This window comes from Meriones unguiculatus, chromosome 2 (genome assembly GCF_030254825.1).
Source record: "Meriones unguiculatus strain TT.TT164.6M chromosome 2, Bangor_MerUng_6.1, whole genome shotgun sequence".
NCBI classification, from domain to species: Eukaryota; Metazoa; Chordata; class Mammalia; order Rodentia; family Muridae; genus Meriones; species Meriones unguiculatus.
In genome coordinates this window covers 100,737,790-100,760,342 of record NC_083350.1, presented here as the reverse complement: position 1 = coordinate 100,760,342, position 22,553 = coordinate 100,737,790, and the positions used below count along the sequence as shown (strand labels likewise).

General features: G+C 41.0%; 1 protein-coding gene across 1 annotated transcript in view; it reads left to right on the top strand.

Annotated features, from left to right (window-relative positions):
- The window catches only part of Cfap54 (cilia and flagella associated protein 54), a 339,812-nt gene that overhangs the window by 298,835 nt on the left and 18,424 nt on the right, over positions 1–22,553 (top strand). The window contains exons 68-70 of the mRNA XM_060377920.1: positions 5,350–5,456; positions 10,312–10,453; positions 17,472–17,546. Of these exons, the coding sequence (XP_060233903.1) occupies positions 5,350–5,456; positions 10,312–10,453; positions 17,472–17,546 (324 nt within the window). The remainder of the gene's footprint in view (positions 1–5,349; positions 5,457–10,311; positions 10,454–17,471; positions 17,547–22,553) is intronic.

Sequence of the window (22,553 nt, the reverse complement as noted above, 5' to 3'; positions counted from 1 at the left end):
TCTTGATTAATGTGGGTAAACCCAGCTCAGTGTGGTTGGTGACACCCTCGTGGGTGTTCTAAGAAAGCAAGATGAGCGAGCTGGAGGGAGCAAGCCAATAAGCAGTACTCCTCATGGCCTCTGTTTCAGTTCCTGTCTTTAAGTTCCTGCCCTGGTTTCACTCAATGACAGACTATGAGGTTGAAGTATAGGCCAAATAAGCCCCCCTTTTCCCCAAGTTTCTTTTGGTCATGGTATTTATCCTAGCAATAAAGCCAAGTAGGATGAGGGTGTTGATGGCTAACCTTCCTATGGGCATTAAGACCTAATTTGGTCTCCTACATTTCATCAAAGGTTGCTGTGTTACACATGGTTGGACAGTCTAAGGCCTGGTATCTTGAGGGCACATAAAAATGCAAGCAGACTAGCATGACACATTTAAGAAGTCTGATGAGGCAAAAACTGAACACTGAACAGGAAGTCTTCATTTGGCAAATGAAAACACAACCTTGGATAGAAACGGACCCTCAAGATGTTTAATTAGTGCAGCATAGGAACCATTTTTGGGGCAAGAGATGTGGGGCTGACTTCCTTCCTGGAGGTCTTTATGTCTTTAATGAGAGCTAGAGGACTCCTAGGCTGTGTATTCAAGACAAGCTCAGTCTAGCAGGATAGCAAGGTAAGAGCAAGGGTTCCTATAGTCAGTACCTCGACTATTACAGGCATCATAAGACTGCCTAGAACTTTCCCCTCAGTTGTTTCTGGATTTGAAATCTTAATCAAATAATTAACTAGATCCTAGCCCTCCTGCAGATAGATCCTACAGCTACTAGGTGTATAGTATACACGGATCCCAAGGAATGGGAGGCAAGTCTACAGTTCACAAATAAGAAGGCAGAGACACGGCTGTTTCATCAACTTGCCCAAATTCACAAAGGTACTAAGAGGGGAAGGCATAGCCAGACACACTCCCTGGCCCATGCTCATTGCAAGGACAATCATGTTTAAGAAACTATAGTGTGATGTTCTGGTCTTACCCTATCACTTATGCCCTGACTTCAGCAGTTCGTGCTGAGCTCAGGTAGAATAGGCTTTGAAACTGTATGCAAGCTCAGACAGGTGTTGTCCTGAAGAGGAAAGAAGCCACTGGCACGAATCTGAAGTGTGCATCTAGATACAAACTTTCATTCACACACTTTAGGGAATGTCATTGGCCCTTACCAGACATGATGAGAAGTTCAGAGATATGATGATAGTAATTGCACAAATGCTGAGAAAAAAAATTGCCCCAAAGTACAAGATAATATTCCCATTCTCAAGAATCTTAAATTCCACTACTAAAGTCAAGGGCAATGCTCACAAAGCAAGAGCAGATAGCATAAGACAGTATATGGCCTTGGCCAAATGTCTTGGGGAGATTTAATCGTCTTATAAAAATATTTTTTCACATCGCACATAACATACATAATTTAACACATGGGAAGCATTCCTTCCCTATATCTGACAAGTGCACATTGCTATTGAGAAACCTGACCCCATCCTCTTCTTCTCTCTTCCCTCCCCCATTCTTTTCTTTTTATAGAATGGTTATTATAAGATTTTATTATCACACTGTGCTTTGGTGGGTTAGAGAAGCATCTGTCAACTTGCACTTAGACTTTCTTTTATTTTAATTTGAATGCTTTATTGATATGTTTCTGATGTGTGTATATATATCATTAATCTCTTTGAATCAAAAAGGTATTTTTTTAATTAATCAGGATTGCAAATGGATGTCATACATGTATTTACAAGTGATTGAATTTTGTTTCTATTTACACTGGTATTTTTAATTTTAATAATAGTGAGGCTAGAGAGATGGCTCAGTTGGCAAAGTATTTGATGTACAAACAGAAAGCCCTGAGTTGGGATTCCAAGCACCCACGTATGAAACAGAAGCCCAGTGGGATGACAGATAGCTGTACAGGAAGATGCCTGGGCTCTGGCTAGCCAGTCTAGTCAAACTGGCAAGTTGTAAGTTCAATAAGAGACCATGTCTCAAAAAAAAAAAAAAAAAAAAAAAAAAAGAGGTGGGTAATGATGGAAGAAGACATCCAGTGTCAGTGTCAACCCCTGGCTTCCACCTGCATGTACTCATGTGTGAAAGACACCTGCATACCATTGATCATATGAACATTCACACGACTATACACACATATATATCTCTGCTCCACAGAGAGACAGACTGCCCTGCAACCAACACACACACACACACACACACACAGAGTTTTAATGTATACAGCTCACAGATCATCAGTTCACCCATTTAAAGTATATAACCTAGTGTTCTTATGCAGTTTTATGTGTTTTCCCCATATAAGAAATTCAGGAACCATCAGTGTCCATTTCCCTCTCTCTATACCATCCCCTACTACTTTTCTTCCTCCCAATACCCCCGGTAGTTTTCTACTTTCTGTCTCTATGTTTGCTTATGCTAAACAGCCATACATAGTCTCTTTCTGGCTAACTGATTATTGTTGCAGGATATTTGATCACACTGTGAACCACTAGATTGTGTTTTTTACTGGAAAAACCTGTTTCTAGTTGTGTTGTGGCTCAGCACTAGCACACACCTTTACTACAGGAGCTTTCTGATTAGCTTTCTGATTGAATATTGTAAGTAGGATTAAATAAAGTCAATCACAGGTCAAGAGGCAGAGCAAGCAACCAGTTAAGAGAGAATGAATGTAGGAAAAAAAAACACGAAAGAGAGATGAGGTCAGGAGGACAGATAGAGAAATGCACAGGAAGTAGAAGGGAAGGAAAACCATTTTGAGGGATTTTTGAGATGGTGCTGTAGAAGAGAGCTTCTTTTTTGGGTGCTGTAGAAGAGAGCTTCTTTTTTGGGAGGTCAGCTGAGGCGAAGGTCAACTGGGTGCTTTTTCTGCCTCTCTGAGCTAGCAGGCTTTCACTCCAGCATCTGGCTCCCAAGTCTTTATTGGTAAAATCGAACGATTGAGATTTTGTTAAAAGCAACAGATTATGTGCTCATTATCTAACAGCTGTGGACACTCTCCAAGCCACCCGTCCTCTGGATAAACACCACTCACTCGGGTGTTCTGTGGGATCCCTCTTTATTACACATATGCATGAGGTCCATACATGGTTTGTGTCTCAGCATCTGGCTTATTTTACTTCACATTCTTTCATCTAGGTTTACTCACATCCCAAATGTGAGGATTTCATTTTCCTGCCTGTACAGTGTTTTTTTTTTTAATGTGTTTTATCTACCCATGCTTACACTGATGGTCGATTCCACATCTTAGCTGTTGAGAATGGTGCTTTGCTACACACCAGAGGGCAGCTCTGGCTTCGATGGACTGATAAGCTTGCCTTTCAATGGGAAGCTAGGTCTTTTTCTGTGACACCAGAAGCCCTGGTTCTTCCTTCTGTCCTGTGTGTAATGAAATTCTATGGCGTGCCTTGGTATCACTTTCCATCCATTCTGCTGGATTCTGATGATACCCTTTGCAATCTGCAACATCACAATTTCAGTCCCTAGAGATTTCATCTTTATCAGGTCCTGCCTCTGGCTATCTCTGTATATTCCTCAATCTCTGTTGTTCAGATAGTGAACCTACTGGGTTCAAGTTTACTTTTCTTACCCTTTTTTTTCTGTTGCTTATGATTTGAATTTAGGATTTTCTTTGTGTGGGGGGGCAGATTCAGTTTTGTGCTTCAAATACTTCATTGTGTACTTAGCTGTGACGGTGTATTTATGTCCTCATTCTTTTTTTCTGTGTCAGCAGCCCCATGTTCTCTCTTCACAGACATGCCAGGTCATCTCTCAATTTTTTTTTTAATGGACTGTATGCCCTATCTCTGAAGGTTTGTCATAGTCACTGATAATTTCTTTTGTTTTATCTTAGGTCTGATCTTCTTACTTCCTTTATTCTGTCAGTTTTCCTTTCTGCCTTTCATTTCCTTTCAGTTTAGCTCTCTGACTATGTTTGGAGAGCCACTGAACGCATGTGGTGCCAGGCTTACTGATTTGGTTGGAGGATACCTGGGGGAAGAGCCAGCAGTTCGTTCATTCGAGGGTGCCAAAAAGCCACTGTCTGTGAATCTTTTTCCCTTTAACTGGCCATTGTTCCCAGAGAGAATTTCTCATCCTGTTGTGCATGTAGGCAAACCTAACCTCTACAGCTAAAGCCATGAATGCAGCTGGTCTGATTTAACATTTGTGGAGCACACAGTGGGTAGGGTTCACACAGGAACAGTGTCAAGGGAAATGGTGAGTCACCCCACTTGGGCACAGGAAGAGACCTAACCTGAGCTATTCTCACACTTCTGTTTGTAGTCCCCATCAGCTCTCACCTTCTCAGGTGCCTGAACCACTAATCTTAAAGCCTGTTCACCTTCCTGGGACATGCTTGATGCTGGCAATCCCTTTGAAGACACCTAGGATACAACCTTCCCTCTCTTCCGTATCTCCCAAACGCTCTCTGTTCTTCAAAGTGCTGCTATATCTCATCTCTTTCACTCCCTCTCCTTTTTGTCTTTGCGAGTTTCTGTCTTAAAGATATCCCTTTAGTCTTTACGTTTGACTTGTATGGAAGCAGAGATAAATCCATATACCCGACCAATCAGTGTTGATGGTCAGCTCTAAGCTCCAGCTTTCCAGCCTCTAAAGTGAAGGGTGGGGGTTGTCTGTGAATTTCACATTCTCTGAATCCATAGCATTTAATAGAGGTTACGTGGCATAGAATGCACTCCAAGAATTATCCAAATCCAAGCTCCAGGGAAATGACTGGGGCATGAGTCACCAAGTGAATCCCTCCTCTTAGACACACTTAGACATGGTGTGGAGTTAAAATAAATGGTGAAGAGAAGAGGAGAACACTGTGAGTATTTGGCAGTGGGTAACCAAAGCAACTGGGAAAGTGGACCTTTTGAGAAGTAACAGGAAGTACAGCTGTATGTTTACCAGGTATCTTTGCTTGTTGCAGAGGGCCTGAAAATGCTGAAGCTGAAATTTAACCGCAGTGAAGAACATTACTCCAAATAGCACCTATTTTCATGGAATTATACTTGTGCATTGTTTCCTAGACTGCTGTTTCTTGAACTCACTGTATAGTCTAGGCTGACTCTGAACTCTCAGTTCTTATGCCTTTGCACCTTGCATTCCAGGATTCCAAGACTGTGTTGCCACAAGCAAATTAACTTTGAACATCTTGTGTTTCTCTTCAAAATGAATTGAGAGGGAGGAAAAAAAACTCAATTATTTATTTTCTACAGAAAAACATATGATAATCTATTCTATAAGGAATAATGATGAATCCTTAGGTATAATTTTGATGTCTGTTTTTGTATGCTTTTATTTTCCTTTAGGTTTTATTACTGTATGCATATAACCTGAAGCCCCTGAAGATTACGGATATTAAAGTACCTACTGGTAACAGTTTGTGTGTTGGCAATTTCTGGCTTCCACTGAACAGGCAAGTAAACTCCATTCTCTGGAAGCCAGCTGGGGATGATGATGGATAAACATTAGTCTGGGTAGTAGAGAAAAAAAAGAACTCTCAGAAGGCAGAGCAGGAGAGCTCAGAGTCCAGAACAGAGGGCTCAGCCTGAGCTGGGCAGTGCTTTGCCTCCAGTACAGGTGAGTACAGCCACAGGGGTTTCGCGAGTGGTGTCAGAACATTTGCATGGTACTTTTCGTAAGGTCTCAGATGTAAGGGTTCAAGAGGGGGACTGAGACAAGTTAGCCTTTGAAATAAGAGATTCTTTAGGGAGTCATTAAAACTCTAAGTAAAGATAGCACGGCAGGGGCTCTGAGGGCTATTCAGGCCCATGAGACTAAGTGGGGTCCCTTCTTATATTCAGAGACACAGGAGAGGTGCCATCATGTGGTCAATGAGTAGTCCATAGGACACACTTGGCTTTTCTACATCTACTGAAATGACACCTTGTCAACACAATAAAGGCTTATTCTACAAACTGATAGCCAATGCTATACTGAATGGGGAAAAAAAACACTCAAAGCATTTCCCCTAAAATCCACAAGACAAGGATGTGCATAACACCCTTATTCAAAGTCTGTTAGTCTGTGAACTATAGCAATAAGACAAGAACAAGAAAATAAAAGCATGTAAATGGGAAAATAGGTCAAATTACCCTATCTGCAAACAACATGCTCTTGTGCACAGGAGACCCTAAAGACTCCAGGAGAACAACCTTGGAACTGGTAAAGCACTTTTAGCAGAAGATCACTGCTAGGAGTTACCACCATACCCGATTTCAAGTCATACTGTAGAGGCCATGGTAACAAGAACACGGTACTGGCACAGTCATGTGGATCAACGGAACAGACAAGAACACCCAGAGTTAATCCAAGGCAGCTGCAGTCACCTGAATTTTGATAGAGATGTCCAAAAAACATATTAGAGAAAAGACAGAGTATTCAACACATAGTACTGGGAAAACTGTGCGTGAAGGAGAAATTTCTGAAAGCAGGTCCACACCTCTCATCCTGTCTAAGAAATTCAACCTTGATAACTCCAAAACTGTTAGAAGAAATCAGTGGAAGCATTTCCATGTGTAGATAGAGGCAAGGGTTTTTTGAAAAGGACTCCAGTCACTCAGGAAATAACATAAAAAACTGGCAAGTGAGAGAGTATGAAATTAAAAGTCTTCTGCATAGCAATGGGAACAGTCACAGAGTGAAGAGACAGCCTTCGGATTGAGGGAAACTTTTTCACTGCTATGTACTGGGCAGAAAATTAGAATCTAGAAATAAGAAACTAAACGTTCCCCAAACAATCAATCAGTTTAGGGTAAAAAGTGTGTGTGTGTGTGTGTGTGTGAGAGAGAGAGAGAGAGAGAGAGAGAGAGAGAGAGAGAGAGATGTTTGTAAATGAAATCCAAACTCCACTATCTCTGTTTCCTCTGTACCCAACCATATTTTATATTGTTCCCCAAATTAAACCCTCTGTTTTAGCCAGGCCTATTCCTCTCTTTCCATCAAACAGGAAAGTTCTTTAATATTTGTTTTGTTAAATCTTTTGCTTTTCTCTGTTTTCCTATCCTTTTTTACCAAGTTTTGTTTTTTTTTTTTTTTTGCTTGTTTGTTTGTTTGTTTTTTGGTTTTGGATGAAAAGGAATGTTTGAACTTAGCTAACTCATCTTCAACTCAATCGCTCACAGCCTTGGCACCTTCAGCCTCCATTTGTCCCTTTGTAAGAGGAGAGTGATGACATCCTCTTGCCTAGCTTTCTGGTCCGCTTTAGCCTCAAGCGTAATGACAGATGAACAGGCCAAGAAGCTGGCTGACAGCACAGGTGTCTGCTGGTGCTCGCTCTCTGCTCCACGAGGCACCTGGAAAAAGCTGTGTGGATACAGACCCAGAGCCTCATTTCCCCCAAGAGTCTCGTTCTTGCCCCGTGCTTTTCAGATCTCAGGGCTTTTTGGCCTTCTCGAGAAAGAGAATAAAACAAGAGCTGTCTGGAGGGCCAGCAGACCTCCAATTATTCAATCAATATTCTTCCTTTCCCCCTCTTCGCGTTAAAGGAAAATGATGGGACAACTAAGCACATGTCATATACCAACACATGAAACAACAATATCAGGACATTTCCATTTACCTTCTAAACCTTGACATGCTGTAGGTGTTTAAGTTTTTTATTTTTCAGAACCACAAGATGAACAAAGGATAAAACCCACAGAGTAGAAAGGCACCAATGAGAGGCTACCTTTAAAATCTCAAGTAAATTTAACTTAAAATTAAAACTTTTAAAATTGTCACGTTGATGATCAACAGTAAGCTACTCAGATAGGGACAAGCCCTTGTCACTGAGCTCATCTCAGTGGGTATGGTTTTCCCTGACCCAGGACAGTGTTCTGATAAGTGCCACTACTGTTCACGCACTGAAGACAAAGCTAGTGTTTCTACAGTCGAGAAAACAGGCAGAGAAGACCCCTCTCCGTGTTCACCTCCTCTTCTGCTAAGTTCTTCTGCGGAGCCGCATGTTTTAGCTGGTTTTCTAACAACCACAGAGAAAACATCCATGTTTTTGGTAATCTGCAAATAAAAGGTCTGATTATTCTAAGGGGCCATTACATCTTTGGGACCAAAATCAAGGTCTCTGTCCACTCTCCCTGCCTTTAAACCTCAAGTCATCATCTCTCTTTATGGTGTTTCTGCCTCCAAGTGGGTCCTGTCCTCCAGGCCCTGGCAGCCTAGGAGAGAGAATGCTCAGTCATCAGGGAGCATTCTCATGGCCTAGACAGGATGTAGATACTTGCCTATGGGGTCAAGGTAGGAGGTCTGGACTAGACATTGGTCTTGGTGGCAGAGAGGTTGAAGAGAGTTAGCAGGAGTGAAGCCAAGGCTGTCTGGAGAAAGAGGAGGGGCAGGGAGTTAGGCTGGTGCAGCCGGGGGGACTGAGCCTAGTGGACACATCCGCCCTCACCTTGATGTCGCTCTCTGTAAGCAAGGTAGCAGAAACCCTAGGGAGATGTCAGGGCCTCGTGGCCGAGCAACAGAATGGAAAGTATGAAGCCAGCATATTTTGCTGGCTAGTGGATCACTATTAAGAGAGTGATTTATCCTGAGCATTTGCTTGACTCTGAAGAAGACATTACCGTCTCTAAGTTCCAGATAACCAGGAACAGCCTGAAACTCATTGTTTACAGCTAGTTTATTCTTATTAGAACCTGAAGTAGTAGAAAACTGTGCATTCTTTTGAGGTTCTGAGTGTTGAGTCCAAGGCTTTGGACATGCCAAGGCATCTCTCTATACTCCAGTCCTATGTGGTGTTTGAAAAGTCATGAGAATTCTCTCTCTAGGCATTAGAATGAAGAATGGGGTTCAGCACACACTCTTCCCTTTGTGTGCTATTTTACAGCTAAACATGTACAAGTACATTGTTTCTTCCTTACAAATGTTTGGTGGATTATGCAAAGTGGATCGTAATAGTCTAGCGTTGCCATAAAGGAATCTAAGGGTAAGAAGCTACCTGACTTGCTGGAGGGCCTAGGGATAAAGGAAGGGCTGGGACATTGTCAGGTTCCCTGCAAAGGAGCTGAGAGTGACTCACCGAGTCCTGACTCTCTCTCTCTCTCTCTCTCTCTCTCTCTCTCTCTCTCTCTCTCTCCAATACACCAGTTTTTCCTGCATGATTGGACAGGACCTGCTTCTTAATGGGCAAGTTTTCCAAGAAACTTAATGACAAATCTGTGTTTTAGTTGTTACCTTTTAACAGAAAAATGAAATGCAGTAAATATAGCATATAGTAAATATATGAAAATTCTCACATATCTATGTGGGGGGAGGGAGTACTATTCTATTTCCTTATAGACAGTATATATATGTATACATATGTACACACAATACATATATGCATGCATATATGTATATATACTGTGTATGTATGTATGTATTGTCAATGAGGAAATCAAATAGTACTACATGTCACAGGTAGAGAAACTGTGGAAGATGTGTTTCTATGTATACTGCACCATTCTGCTCTTTGGATCATCTTCTCCTTTTGCATAATAATGTCCTTCTCTGAGAAGAGACATGCATATTCCTCTGTTCCTGTAGGGTGAGTCACATAGGGCCTTGCAGGTGGACTGCTTAGCCTCTTCACACAACCTTTGACCTCCATTCAAGCCCCTTGAAGTTGCCCATCAGCATCACCACTGCCTTCTATGCCTTCTCTTTGGCTCTTTTTTTTTTCATCTTTCATAATTTTTTTCCTCTCTGCTTCTACCAGCCCCCTACAAAACATACACACAAATACACAGGCACACACATGACATAGACACACAAACACACACATAGACATACATACATACAGACAACACACACATACAGACACACATACACATAGGCACATACACATCTCTGAAGTATGAACTCATTGACTGGCCTTTTCAAGTTCTTGCTAACTTGTCATAGTTTTTACCTGTGTCAACAGAACAGCCATAACTTGCCATCAAGATCTGCATTAAGAGTGAATCTTCTGTAAATGGACTGCAGTTTTATAAATATTTATTTTCATAATTCAGAATAATTTTAGCATGTATCTTCCTGTCACTGTGCCCTTATCCTGTTTTAATGTATATCAACTTGAGAGGATAAATAGACATAAACATTATGAGTGTGTTTCTTTGCTGTATCTTTGCTCATGTCTCTTGAATGAAGGAATAATTAAATAGATGATATTTGGGGAGTTTGGACACTTAACTGTTAAATAAAAAAAAGGCTTCACTCAGAAACCTTATTGAATCTAAAACAATACCCTCTTGATTTTTCAAATAAAATACAAATTATGTGTTTGTTATTTTTAGAGTCATCTTAATTCACGAGAAACTATCTAACCTTGCACAAATAGCTGAGATTTCATTGCCATCAGTTCCTGAAGTTTCTTCTGGCGAAAGCGTATACGAATCAATAGCATCTAAAGATGAACCAATTGATACAGACTTGGAGGTGAGTACATTGCTGAATGATGGGAAAATGAACTTGCAATTTTGGGATGGGTCCCATCACACATAGTTATTTGTGTTACTGTTTCCTTTGTTGGAACAGGAATAGGCAGCTAATCTTGAACTTTGTGATTCTCCAACTTTTAATGTTCTTTCTTTGTGCTATCCGATCTGGGCTGACTCCTGCGTGTGCATGTGTATTCACATGCACCTGAATATGAAGGAGTATTGCATATGTGTGCACATTCACATGGAGATCACCCTCAAATATCACTCTTCAAGATGCCGTCCACTTTGTTTTTCATGGCAAGACGTCTCACTGAACCTGGGGCCCACTGATTAGGCTAGACTGGCTGACCAATGAGCTCCAGGAATTGTCCTGTCTCCAGCTCCCAAACACTGGGATTACCAGCATGTTCCACCACAGTTGGCTCTAATTTTTTTTTTTCATGAGCTCTGGAGTTTAAACTCAAGACTCCATGTTTGTAAGGCAAATGCTTTACGAACCCTGGTATCTCTCCAGCTCTGGCCCAACATGCATCCTGTGAGGGAAGAAAGGGGACAGACCACACACCTGCCCTTTGGATTTTCATCATGTTACTTGAACTAACATTTTGTTGGTCAAATAAGACTCACACTGTCTGTGAGCATGCTCTCACTACCAGCTTGGAAGCAGGAAATCCCGAAATATTACTGTAATGGTGCTAATGGCAGTCAGGAATAATTACTGTTTTCTTGTGTCAATTTTAGATGCTTTTGATTTTCTGTTTGGATATTTTATGGTTTGTCAAACTTATGACCCCCTTCCTCTCAACTTCCTTCCCAGTCTCTTCCGAATACTTTCACATCACCCCATGCATTGGAAACCGTATCTAGTGCGTCTACTTTCATGGCCCTGTAAAAAGTGCTAAGAGCTGGGCAGGAAGACCTTTGGCTGTATTCTTTTCTTCTAGACTTGGCTTTCTTGACTATTTTTTTTAATCCTTCACTACTTCCCACTTATTATATCTATTTTTCAGGTGTTCATTCATAGATTTTGACTCAAGAGCTCAAACTGACAGCATCCTGTCTCAGTGTCATTCTCTTCCTAGGTACCTAATGTCATTTAAACTAGACTGTTCTCAGAGCCACTACTGTGTCTGGTTCTAGCCCTGCCCTTGCTTCTTTCCTTGCTGAGCCTGTATCCTTCAAAGCTACTGCCTTGCTTTTCTTCTCTGCAAACTTTCACAGGGTCTTTTCTTTAGTTTTAGTCTAGGAGATCTTTTGTTTTCTTAAGTCATTTGGCCTGGTGAATATATAACCAGTTACCAATAATAAAACATTTTAATTTTTAAAGAATAATATTTACATGGCTCTTCATTTTCTTATTTAACACTTCTATGTGCTTTTAATACACAAATGCATAAAAACTAGCAGCTTTTCTGGTTTTCAGTTTGTTTGTTGGCATCTTCAGTCTCAATTTACTAGAAAAATGACTAACTGTGTTTTCTATTATAATGCATGGTAGCAGCCCATGTGCAAGAGACTATCAGGCTAGCTCAGATGGCCTTTGTGAAATGCCACTCTCCTGCGCGCTCCACCAGGATCTGTAAGGAGCGGACATCTCAGACCTCAAGCCCTGCACCCTTTTCAGTGGCCTCATATGTTACCCTGTGAATTGCTATGCTCCCTGATAAAACGAGTGTGACAATAAATCTCTCCACAGGTCAGAGAGCTCCCAGTATCTCAAGCTCAGGAGATTCTGTAGAGATAGATAGTTTATACATTCCTTTCACGAAGAGCATGCCGCCCTCTCACGTCTGCTTTCAAGAAGGACTCAGCTCTCTTGAGTTGAGCTCATCTTTTGTAGTGTGCTTACAATGACGGTTCTTCAGTCACAAACTTATCTGAGTGCTATCTTTGAGACATAGTCTAGAATATTTGTTGCTTAAATTACTCCTTGTACATTTCTCCATAGTTAATATATATAAAAAAATCATCTTCTTACAAATCTGCCTGTTTTTTTAGCTTTGACCGTCTGCAGCAGGAGAATGTCTATGTTAAGAGTAAGGACTCTAGACTGTGGTCTGTCATTCTGCTTTACTGCCTAGGTCAGTGGGTTAATCCTTTTCTAGGACTAATTTTCTCTTCATCTCTAAAATAAATAATCCTTTCACACACAGACAGGCTGTTTGGATAGAACCGGCACTACCAGAGTGACCCTAGTCAGCAAAGGTGTAAAATTCATCATAAGAAGACAAATGTCTGAGTCAGGGGGCTGACTGTGAACATAAACAAGTAAAAAATAAATAGGGATGTGGGATGGAGGGAGGAATCCAGCAGCGTGAGTTTCCTTAGTGAAGCCTTGCGTGCAACTTGCGCCCATGTTCTGATTTGGTGCTCTGGACAAACCACACCTGAACAAACCCTCTTCAGTCTTGATATCCTCCTCTGTGCTTTTAAATTTGTTTTCCTCACTTAGTGTATCCTTAGCTTTAAAGTATGTTTTGGGCGTGTTCCAATTCCTGTTGTCTCTGTATATGAAAGCACATCACCAGTTAGAAGGAATTACGTTTACTTGGAGTTGACTTAGAAAATGAATTAGTTCACAGTATTTATAAAAAATGGAAGTAACATGTATTTTTCTTTCTTACAAAAACAGCCCTTTTTTAAAACCTAGATTCCAGTTTATATCAACTCTCATTGACTAAATATGTTGTCATAGCAGTTCTCACTTTGAGCTAATTAGAAGCTAACTAGGACCCTTGATGCGACTGATTCTGGAATTGACCAGGAGCTAGCGGCTTCTATAATGTGATATTTTCTACTACATATTATGTATTGTTGATAGGTTGTTGAATATAAGGATATAAATCATGTGCCTTTCATTGCTATGTGTGGTATGGATTTTGTTCATTCCTCCTCCCTTCCTTTGTTTTCCCTATTTTCTTTTATTATTGCCCCTTTCAAAGTCCCTAACATCCAAAATGAGCCAGGGACTTTGGAACACAGATGTTAATTTAAGGCAGATTAGGGAGGCTACAAGGCACGTGCTCAGATCACTTATGAAACCTTCTAACAGGAGCAATGGCCTGGAATGACTGAATTCTGTTGCTCCCCCAGTTTCAGCAAGCAGAACTGGTGTTTTACAACACAGGAAAGGACTAGGCTTATAACTCAGTTAGCAGAAGAAAGGCCTGGGTCCCTTCTTCAGCACAACATAAAACTGGGGGCGGTGGACCAGGCAAATCATCCTAGCACTTGGGGAGTAAAGGTAAGAGAAGCAAAAGTTCAAGGCCATCCTCCTCAACTACATAGTGAGTTAAGGACAGCCTGGGCTACATGAGCCTCTGTCTCAACCAACCAAACCAACAAAGAACCAAAAAATAGGAAAAATGTCTTCTGTAATCTGTGCTGATTTTAAGATGTAAACACATTATTTGGAATGAAAATATGTTGCCCTAAGAAGCTCACTATATTTTTGCCAAAATACATCAGGTTACTTCAGCAAATACTTACGGGACGCCTGAACAGTATAAATGGGTTAAAATTAGTATAATATTAAAGTCCCAAATATAGAAGCACTGTGGCTGTGGAAGTCTGGAGAAAAAAATACACTCTGGGTTTAGCATTCTCTATTCTCTCTGAGAAACCATTATTTGCACACATTTAGGGAACAGCAAGACAAATGTGGCAGAGTACTGGAGAGCAGGGTAGCTGGCAGGTGGGGTGGACATGAGAGCAGCTCACTCTGACCTCCCTAGGCAGCCTGGGAGGAGTCTGTCCCTGAATGTGCGTGCTCGTGTGTGTGTGTGTGTGTGTGTGTGTGTGTGTGTGTGTGTGTCCAGACTGAGAACTCCTCAAGTTCTGTGTTGTTCCTCTCTGCTTCCTCCTCCACCCCATGGCCTGTCAGGGCCAGTCTACAGATGACGACTTGAGTAAATGGCAGACAGACTTTGTAGGGAAAAGCTGTGGGGCAGTCAGCCTGGGTCTGGGGAGATTGGAAGAGATTGTGTGCCTCAGCCAACGATTTGATAATCATGGCAGTGAGAACAGAGGAAGCAGGAATTGGAAGACTGGAAAGCAACTTAGGAAGCATCTCTCTTGATGTAGGTCAAAGAGGATGAGGACTCCAAGTATGAGAATTGGCTTTAGTGTGTTGGAGGTCATCTCTCGTAGAAGTCATGGGTGTTCCTGTGAAGGGAAAAGGGCAAAGCCTGGTTGAGGGTCACTTCACCTCTCTGACCATTATCAAAGTCAGCAAGCTTTCCACCACATTTTGTCTAGAAATGCTGAGCTTAGCACCTCACCAGAGCCTGTGGCAGCAAGGCCATGTGAGGTGTTCAAATCAACCAATTCCAAGGTATGTGGCTTACCTCACAGCCCCAGGCTACACAGCATCGCTGAGGCAAAACTCCTCTCGCTGAGACAGGCAGTAGAAGGCATCTATCATATAACAGTGCTCCCTTCATCTGTTGCTGAGATGATGAATGGTACATACAAAGCCATTTTGCTTGATGACTCTTGATGAAATCACGGCAGTAACCCATCATGGCTGTTACTGAAACCCTGTATGTAGAGAAACCATACTTTAACAAGTCAAGAATCCAGTGAGAAGTGCAGGCATGTAAATAAACTGGAGTGGCGCAGGTGCAGAGATGTGTTCCCCTTGCTGTGGAGGGTTGTAAGAGACAGCGATCAGATAGTGCTGGACCTCCTGCCCTCCTCCCCTATCTCCTTTACCCTGTGAAGCTGAACTAAAGCTCTAATGGTGTGCATAGCCTCCCAGCTGATTATTCTTTTCCTGTTGCTTCCCAGGCCAGCTTACCTTCCAACAGTGGTCAGAATTTCATTTTCAAGGCAATCTGTATCATTACTCCCTCGGCCTCCTCCTAACTAATTTCCCACGGTTTAAACTCAGATCCCTCACTTTTGCGTGCTCTTTGTAATAAACTGCCTATTTGTCAAGTCTCATACTTCCACACTTGCCACAGAGAAAAAAACACATCAGAACCCCGTGTTCCTTGATTGTCCAAGGCTTGTGGCTCATGCACCCCAGCTCACTCCTGCCTTTGTATCCATTCTTGACCAATTAAAAAAAATCTTCTCCTTTTTGCTTTTTTAATTTATCCTTTCACTATTTCATTGTACCTTAATATAATTGTATACAATTATATGCTATATAATATGTATAATATCCTTTCATCATCTCTCTCCCCATTATTCTCTCATCACTTTTCTCTCCCATTGAACTCTCTTTTTTTTCTCATGATGTTCTTTCCTCCCTTTCACAGAGCTTTTTGTCTGTTTGTGGCTCGCTATATTTAATCAGGGCTTATTATATTTAATTAGGGTTGTCTATATGAGCATGAGAGGGGGTTAACTGGTGAGAGTCCTGAGAGAGAGAGAGTGACTATGAGGGCTTGCGGTTAAGTGGGACATCTGTATCACCCCTTCCGAGGCTCCAAGAACATCAGGGAAGGTGGAGGGATAGGAAGAAAGTAAGAGCTGGAGGATAAGAGGGAGTGCTGTGAAGAGCTGTCTTCTAACCATGCAATACTCACCAACTCAAAACAGTAGTGTCTAACGGCACAAGATCTACACAAGACAGGTCCATCCACATTGCATCAGGGAATAGAGTCCCTACCACTCCCTGAGAGATATAAGCAATTAATTAATGGTTACTGGGAGAGGGGACACCTCAGTGGTGCCACCACTGGTAAACTGGCCTTCTGCTCTTTCAGGGCACAGGTCACACGAGCTCTCCTCTAGGAAATCCTCCTTATCTTCACGCTAAGAATTACTGTCCCACATGTCAGATCCTTCCACAGTAACTGCGTGTGCTCTGAACAAACCATATTTGCCATGTCATCTTTTGTGCATCCATTTTTCTCAGTAAAATCTATTTTGCGAAGCTAGAGCCTGTTTCTTCGCCTTTGAATCCCATACTCTGCAGAATGTCTTGAATATATTTGTTAAATTTTAAGAATTAGCTGGAGGGCTTTTAAAAAATTTTTAAGCTCTAATTGGATCATTTCTGTGAATATGCATCTATTAAAACTTAGTTATAATGGGGCTTGGACTATCAAGGTCTATTATCATTTGCTTTTCATTTTAAGGTTTTAACCATCATGGTTCAGTTATTATTTAAAAATTAATGCCTTTTTATTATTTTAATATTTTGAGCACCAGTACTTCAGGGCTAGATACTGGCAACATTTTGAGGTAGGCATAGCTTAGCTCCCCCCCCCTTTTTTTTTAAAGATTTGTTTATTCTGTGTGTGTTTTGCCTTTATGTATGTTTGAATACCACATGGGAGCCTATGCCTGTGGAGGTCAGAAAAGAGTATCAGGTGCCATGGCACTGAGGTCTCAGATGGTTCTGAGCCACCATATGGGTGTTGGGAACTGAACACAGGTTCTCTGAAAGAGCCAAGTGCTTCACCAACCACTGAGACACCTCCCAAGCACCCCTTCCCTCTCTTTTCCCTTTCTTTTCTTCAACTTTTTCTAAAATGCATTTTTAGTGCACTGATGTTTTGCTTGCATATATGTCTGCATGAGGGTGTTGGATCCCCGGGCATTGGGCATTGTACTTACAGACAGCTGTGAACTGCCATGTGAGTGATAGAAATTGAACCCCAGTCCTCTGGAATTGCAGCCATCCATTCTTTTCTAATTAAGCTTCTCACTCCCAGCCCCTGTGAACTGAATCACTTCATCCCAAAGATTTCTTCTCAATGGAAATGTCATTTCCCCAAACATTATTTTGGCATAAATTATCATGCTTGTCATTACTCTGCAGAATATGCATCTTAACAGTCAACAGGTGTTCATGAGTAAGCACAGGTCTCATATCTTATTGCTACCTTGTATCCTTTCAAATAACCTGGATGACTTGAGAAAATGATTTCCAGTTCCCTCTTTCACAGCCTGGGAAAAGGGCCGAGTAACATAAAGTAAGACAAAAATAGTTAATAATTAATATGGGATACTTTCCCAATAACATCAGAATCACCCTGTTGCTTTCTTCTTGTTTCTAGAATATGATCCTTGACTGTTGCTCTGAAATAGAAGTTCTATTTTCCAATGACAAAGAGCTCTCACCACTGACTGAGGTACGTAGCTCTCCTCTGAGACTGTGATCACAGAGACACAACATGTATCTAACTGAAGTACAGCAGACCCTGTTCCCTTACTTCATGCGCAAAAGCAGTACATGTGAATTTATAAGAGCATATTACTTCAGTTAAGAGTATTTTTTCCCTAAAACTCTTCAACTGGTGTAGCAAGCAAATTATAAAGTTAAAAAAATCACTTCATAGCCTCCATTATATGAAAGTCCTCTGTTAGCATTTGGAGAATATCTAGAATTTTCTCCATGTACATACAAATTTAGAGTTTTCACATTGATGGAATAAAATTTGCACGCATGTGAAACTTTGCTGTTTTGTTAACCAGTCTTGTCATGGGGAAGTTTTTGTATGTGAAAAGTCTACTTGGCCATATGTAATGTCTTAAAATAGTCTCATTCTTTTGCCCACCAAGCACTCTAGCTAAGTACTTATTTACTTACGACAGATCCTGAAGTGTGGGTTTACCTATGTGCACATATAAAGCAAACATATTATAAAGTTTGTAATTTTAGCCATTTGGTGTGGTGGATAGCTGTGAAGTTCAAATGCCAAGCACCTATTACCTCCACCCACCTCCTAACTGCTTCATCACTCCAAGCAGGAACTCTATTATTGAAAAATTAACTCGCCATTCCTCCCAGCACCCTCCCCAACTCCTGATAATCTCTACCCTACCTTCGGTGTCCCAGTTTGCCTACTACAGGTACATCCTATAGAGGGAATTGTGTCATTCTTGTCCCTTGGTGTGTGGCTTGCTTAACCTAGCTAATGTTCTAACGTATTTAATTCTTTTTACTTTATTTTTTATTTTCTTTGTGTCTGGACACCATATATGTTTATCCATTCATCTTACATTAGGCTTTTTGTTTTGTTCACCTTTTGATTATTGCATCATATGGGTGTATGTGTTTGAGTCCTGCCTGGCTTCAAAGGGTGGAGATATGTGCTTAAGAAGTGGAAATACTAAATCACATGTTAATTCTGTGTTTAATTATCTAAGGACCTCTCAAACTGCTTTTCCCCCAGCAGCTGTACAACCTTAGACAGCTGCAAACAATACTCAGGGTAAAACCCCCATCTACATTAATATGCACTTCTTTACCTTGCCATGATCCAGATGGCTGTTTTATATTTTATATCTATTATTTAATAAGGGCAAAGATATTTCATATGGTTTTTTTTGCAGCTTCTGCTTTTCATTTGTGAAGTGGTGGCCACTGGTATACTTAGTCATCAGATATTTAAAGTGAACTGTCAGGAAATTCTGTGTTAGCCCTGGAGTGTGAGCTATGCCAGCAGTGTGCCTCTCTGCTCTTTCATTCTCTACAATTCATTCTCTGGAATGAATTTCTTCTCTGTTTTGTTTTATCTTCTAACATGTGTGATGCAAAGATAGTTCATCTTATAAACATATTTCAAATTATAAAACTTTACATAGCTGCCTTTTAGCAGAGGGAGTGGGCAGAATTCATCACCATCATCACCATCAGTACCAGCAGAAAGATAAGTTTGGATTTTTTAATTGCTAAAAACTAAAAACATAATAATAATAAAAAAATAAATGAGGCAATATACCAGGATAGGGAGTGTCAGACTGTAGCCTGTAAATAAATCTACATTGACAGTTTAAAACAATGACTTATTGGAAAGTCATGCATTCATTTACCTGTGGTTTGTGTGTATTGTGCTGCTATACCACCAGAGCTGGCTAGTAAAAGCCGAATGTCTTCCAAGGCCTAATTTTTTTTCTAGACCTTTCCAGAAGATATTTGCTGCTTTTTCTGTAGGATCATAAGGTCACAGTTTATTAGGGTTGCTCAAGGAAAATGTCTGGAGAGATGACATCTGGAGAGCCATGATGCACTGTACTGTGCCTTTCATCAGCTCCCCAGCTTTTGGGACCGCAATGCGGCAGCACCTACATTCATATTCTCCCGGTGCTTTATAAAATTAAGAAGAGCCCATACTTTGTTCTTTCTGGTGACATATATTCCTTTAAATAAAACCTAACTTCTCGTTCAAAAAAAAAAAAAATTAAATTTAATCCCCTTTAGGTTTGAACTCCTGAATATAGTTTTTGCCTTTAAAAAAATCCACTTAACAATGTGTCCCTTGTCCATTTTAAAATGAAGAACTTATTTTGTAATTCAAGAAATGTATAGGTCTACCGAGGTAGAAAGAGTAAAGCCAACCTGACATCTAAATTTGAGTGACTTATTTTCGTGTGTTGGGCTCTCTGGAAGAAAAGAATGAACATAAGTTATGCGTATGTGCACGCCTATGTGTCTGTGTGCACACTGTGTGTCTGTGTGCATGTGTATGATGTCTGTGTGTGTTCATGTACACATGTGTGTATATATGTGTATATGTGTGGGGTGTGTGTGTGTGTCTGTATGTGCATGCGTACGTGATTGAAGAGGGATTTACTATGTTGATTTACATGACTGGAGTATAGATAGATCCACGGGCTGTCTGCATGCTAAGAGAGTCAGAAAGCGCAGTAGCTCCTCAGCATATGATGCTGGAAGCTTCAGAACAAGGCAGCCAGCCAGAGGTGGCTGGTCTCAGAGCTCCCTGAACAGCCATGGCTCCTGCAGGTTCTGGCTGGCTTCCTCTTCCCACCTCTCTTCATGCAGACACTCAGCCAATGGAGTGGCACTGTCTCTGTCAAGGCTGGGTCACTCCCTCCATCTTGCTGTCTTACCCGCCAGTCATCTCCAGAAACCAAGATATCTCACAGATACAAGAAGTGTATTAACTAATCTCATAGGCATCTCTTGACCTAATGAAGCTCATGATAAAAAAATTAACAATAAAATTACCCACCTCGAGTATTCAGTAATGGATCACAAAAAAAGTGTTTCTTGAGATAAATAATGAACAGTGTTTCATGGGTTCTGGATTCTGGCAGGTCAGGTTTGAAATCCTAGTCTTGAGCATTAACAATGGTGTGGCCTAAAGCTGTGTACATTAAATGAAATAATGATGCCAACTTCTCACAGTTATTGTGACTATTAAAGCAGTAATGGGTTAAGTCTGTATAAAAGGGCCTGATGCAAGCAAATGCTTACAACTGGGGTATCTAAGCATAACTTTATCATTGTCATCCTCATGTGTGAATGCTTCAGTTCCTGCTTCCCTAGTTTTACAGTTTTAATACCTAAATTTGTTTTTTTATGGTCTAAAAGCCATAAGAGGAAACAGAAACCATTTTCTCTATCCATTAATGTAAATTGCTATTGAACCTGTAGAAATTAGGCCAGTGTGCAGTATCATAGTAGAATAGGAGGCATAGGATCTACCCATCTATCTTCCACTTGAATCTCACATTTGACCTCTGCTGAGAGGCAGATTCTCTAATAGTGCTGGGATAAAACATGGAAATTTGTGAGCTTATCCCAATAAAAAATTCTTGAACAAGCAAAGTTATAGGTGTTAATAGAATTAGGTTTTTGTTTGTTTGTTTGTTTGTTTTGAGACAGTGTCTCACTGTGTGGCCTTGACCAGCCTTTGTAGACTAGAGTGGTCTAGAACTCACAGAGAACCATCTACCTCTGCATCCTTGGTGCTGGGATTAAAAGTATACCCCACCATGCCTGGCCCTTTGAGACATTTTTCACCACTGACAGGAGATCGTGTTATGCAAGCTTTTAATTTTTTACTGAATATACCTACTACAAATTACCTTGGCTTGTATCACCTCTATGTAATTAAGATAAATACTACTGTGTAAAAGTTGTTTTTGTAAAAAAATTAAAAAAGAAGACTTAGAAGAGCAAGGATATAAAGGAGTGTCCATGCAGACCTTCTTAGTGACAATCACAGAGTATCAATGACAGCTAGGTATGATTTCATGTCACAAAACAACAAAAGTATCCCTTAATTGCCTGCATAGGTTTAAATTATTAGTTTCCAGGCTGTCATGCAGGATTCAAATAGGATGCTGAAGTTATTTCCTCTGTCTTGCTATGACTAACCACCCCTGGGAAGATGAAGCGCTTCTGTACAGCTCCCTGAGCATCGTTAATTATTGACTGTTAGCTGTGTGCAGGGCATTGGCATAGATGACTTCGATAGCTGCAAGGCAATACAGATAAGAGCACCTCCAGCCAGCTAAATTAATGTTTTTGTATTGTTCACATGACACAAAGAAACTAGTCTCAATTATACACACATATGTACGTGAGTGTGTATGAATTGAACAGATCAGCGTGCGAGCATACAGCTCATTTGTGCAGACAAGAACCATACAGACCTGTACTTGGAAGAGATTCCTAGGCACAGAGTCTGGTTGGAAGAGATGAAACATAATACACGCAGGGGTCGCAGGACAAGTTTCATTGTCTGTACAAGTAAAGAAATTTTCTTTCACTTCAGCATTTTCAGCTAGACCTAGCACCAGTAACTGGCAATCATAATGGTATTCACTGAATGCCAATAAACCACTAGTAATCATACTACTAACACTAGTTCATATTTGTTGAGAACATAGTGTGTGCCAACATAACTAAGTGTTTTGAATATATTAGTGTGGCGATCTGAATAAAGATAGCCTTTAAGCTGTGCATGGTGACGCACAACTTTGATCCCAGCCCTTGGGGAGGCACAGGCAGGCAGGAGGCCAGCCTTGTCTACAGAGGGAGTTCAGGACAGTCAAGGCTACACAGAGAAACCCTGTCAAGCAAAACCAAAATAATAATAATCATAATAATAACAATAATAGTAAAGATAGCCTCCATTGGCTTATATATTTGTATGGTTGGTCATTAGGGAGTGGTGATACTTGACAGGGATTAGGAAGTGTGGTCTTGTTGGAGTGGGTGTGGCCCTGTTGGAGGAAGTGTACCACTGGAGGTGGGCTTTGGGGTCTCAAATGCTCATGCCAGGCTCAATGTCTCCTCTCCCTCTCTTCCTGCTGCCAACTGACCCAGGACCCAGATGTAGAACTCTCAAATCCTTCGCCAGCACCATGTTTGCCTGCCTGTAGCC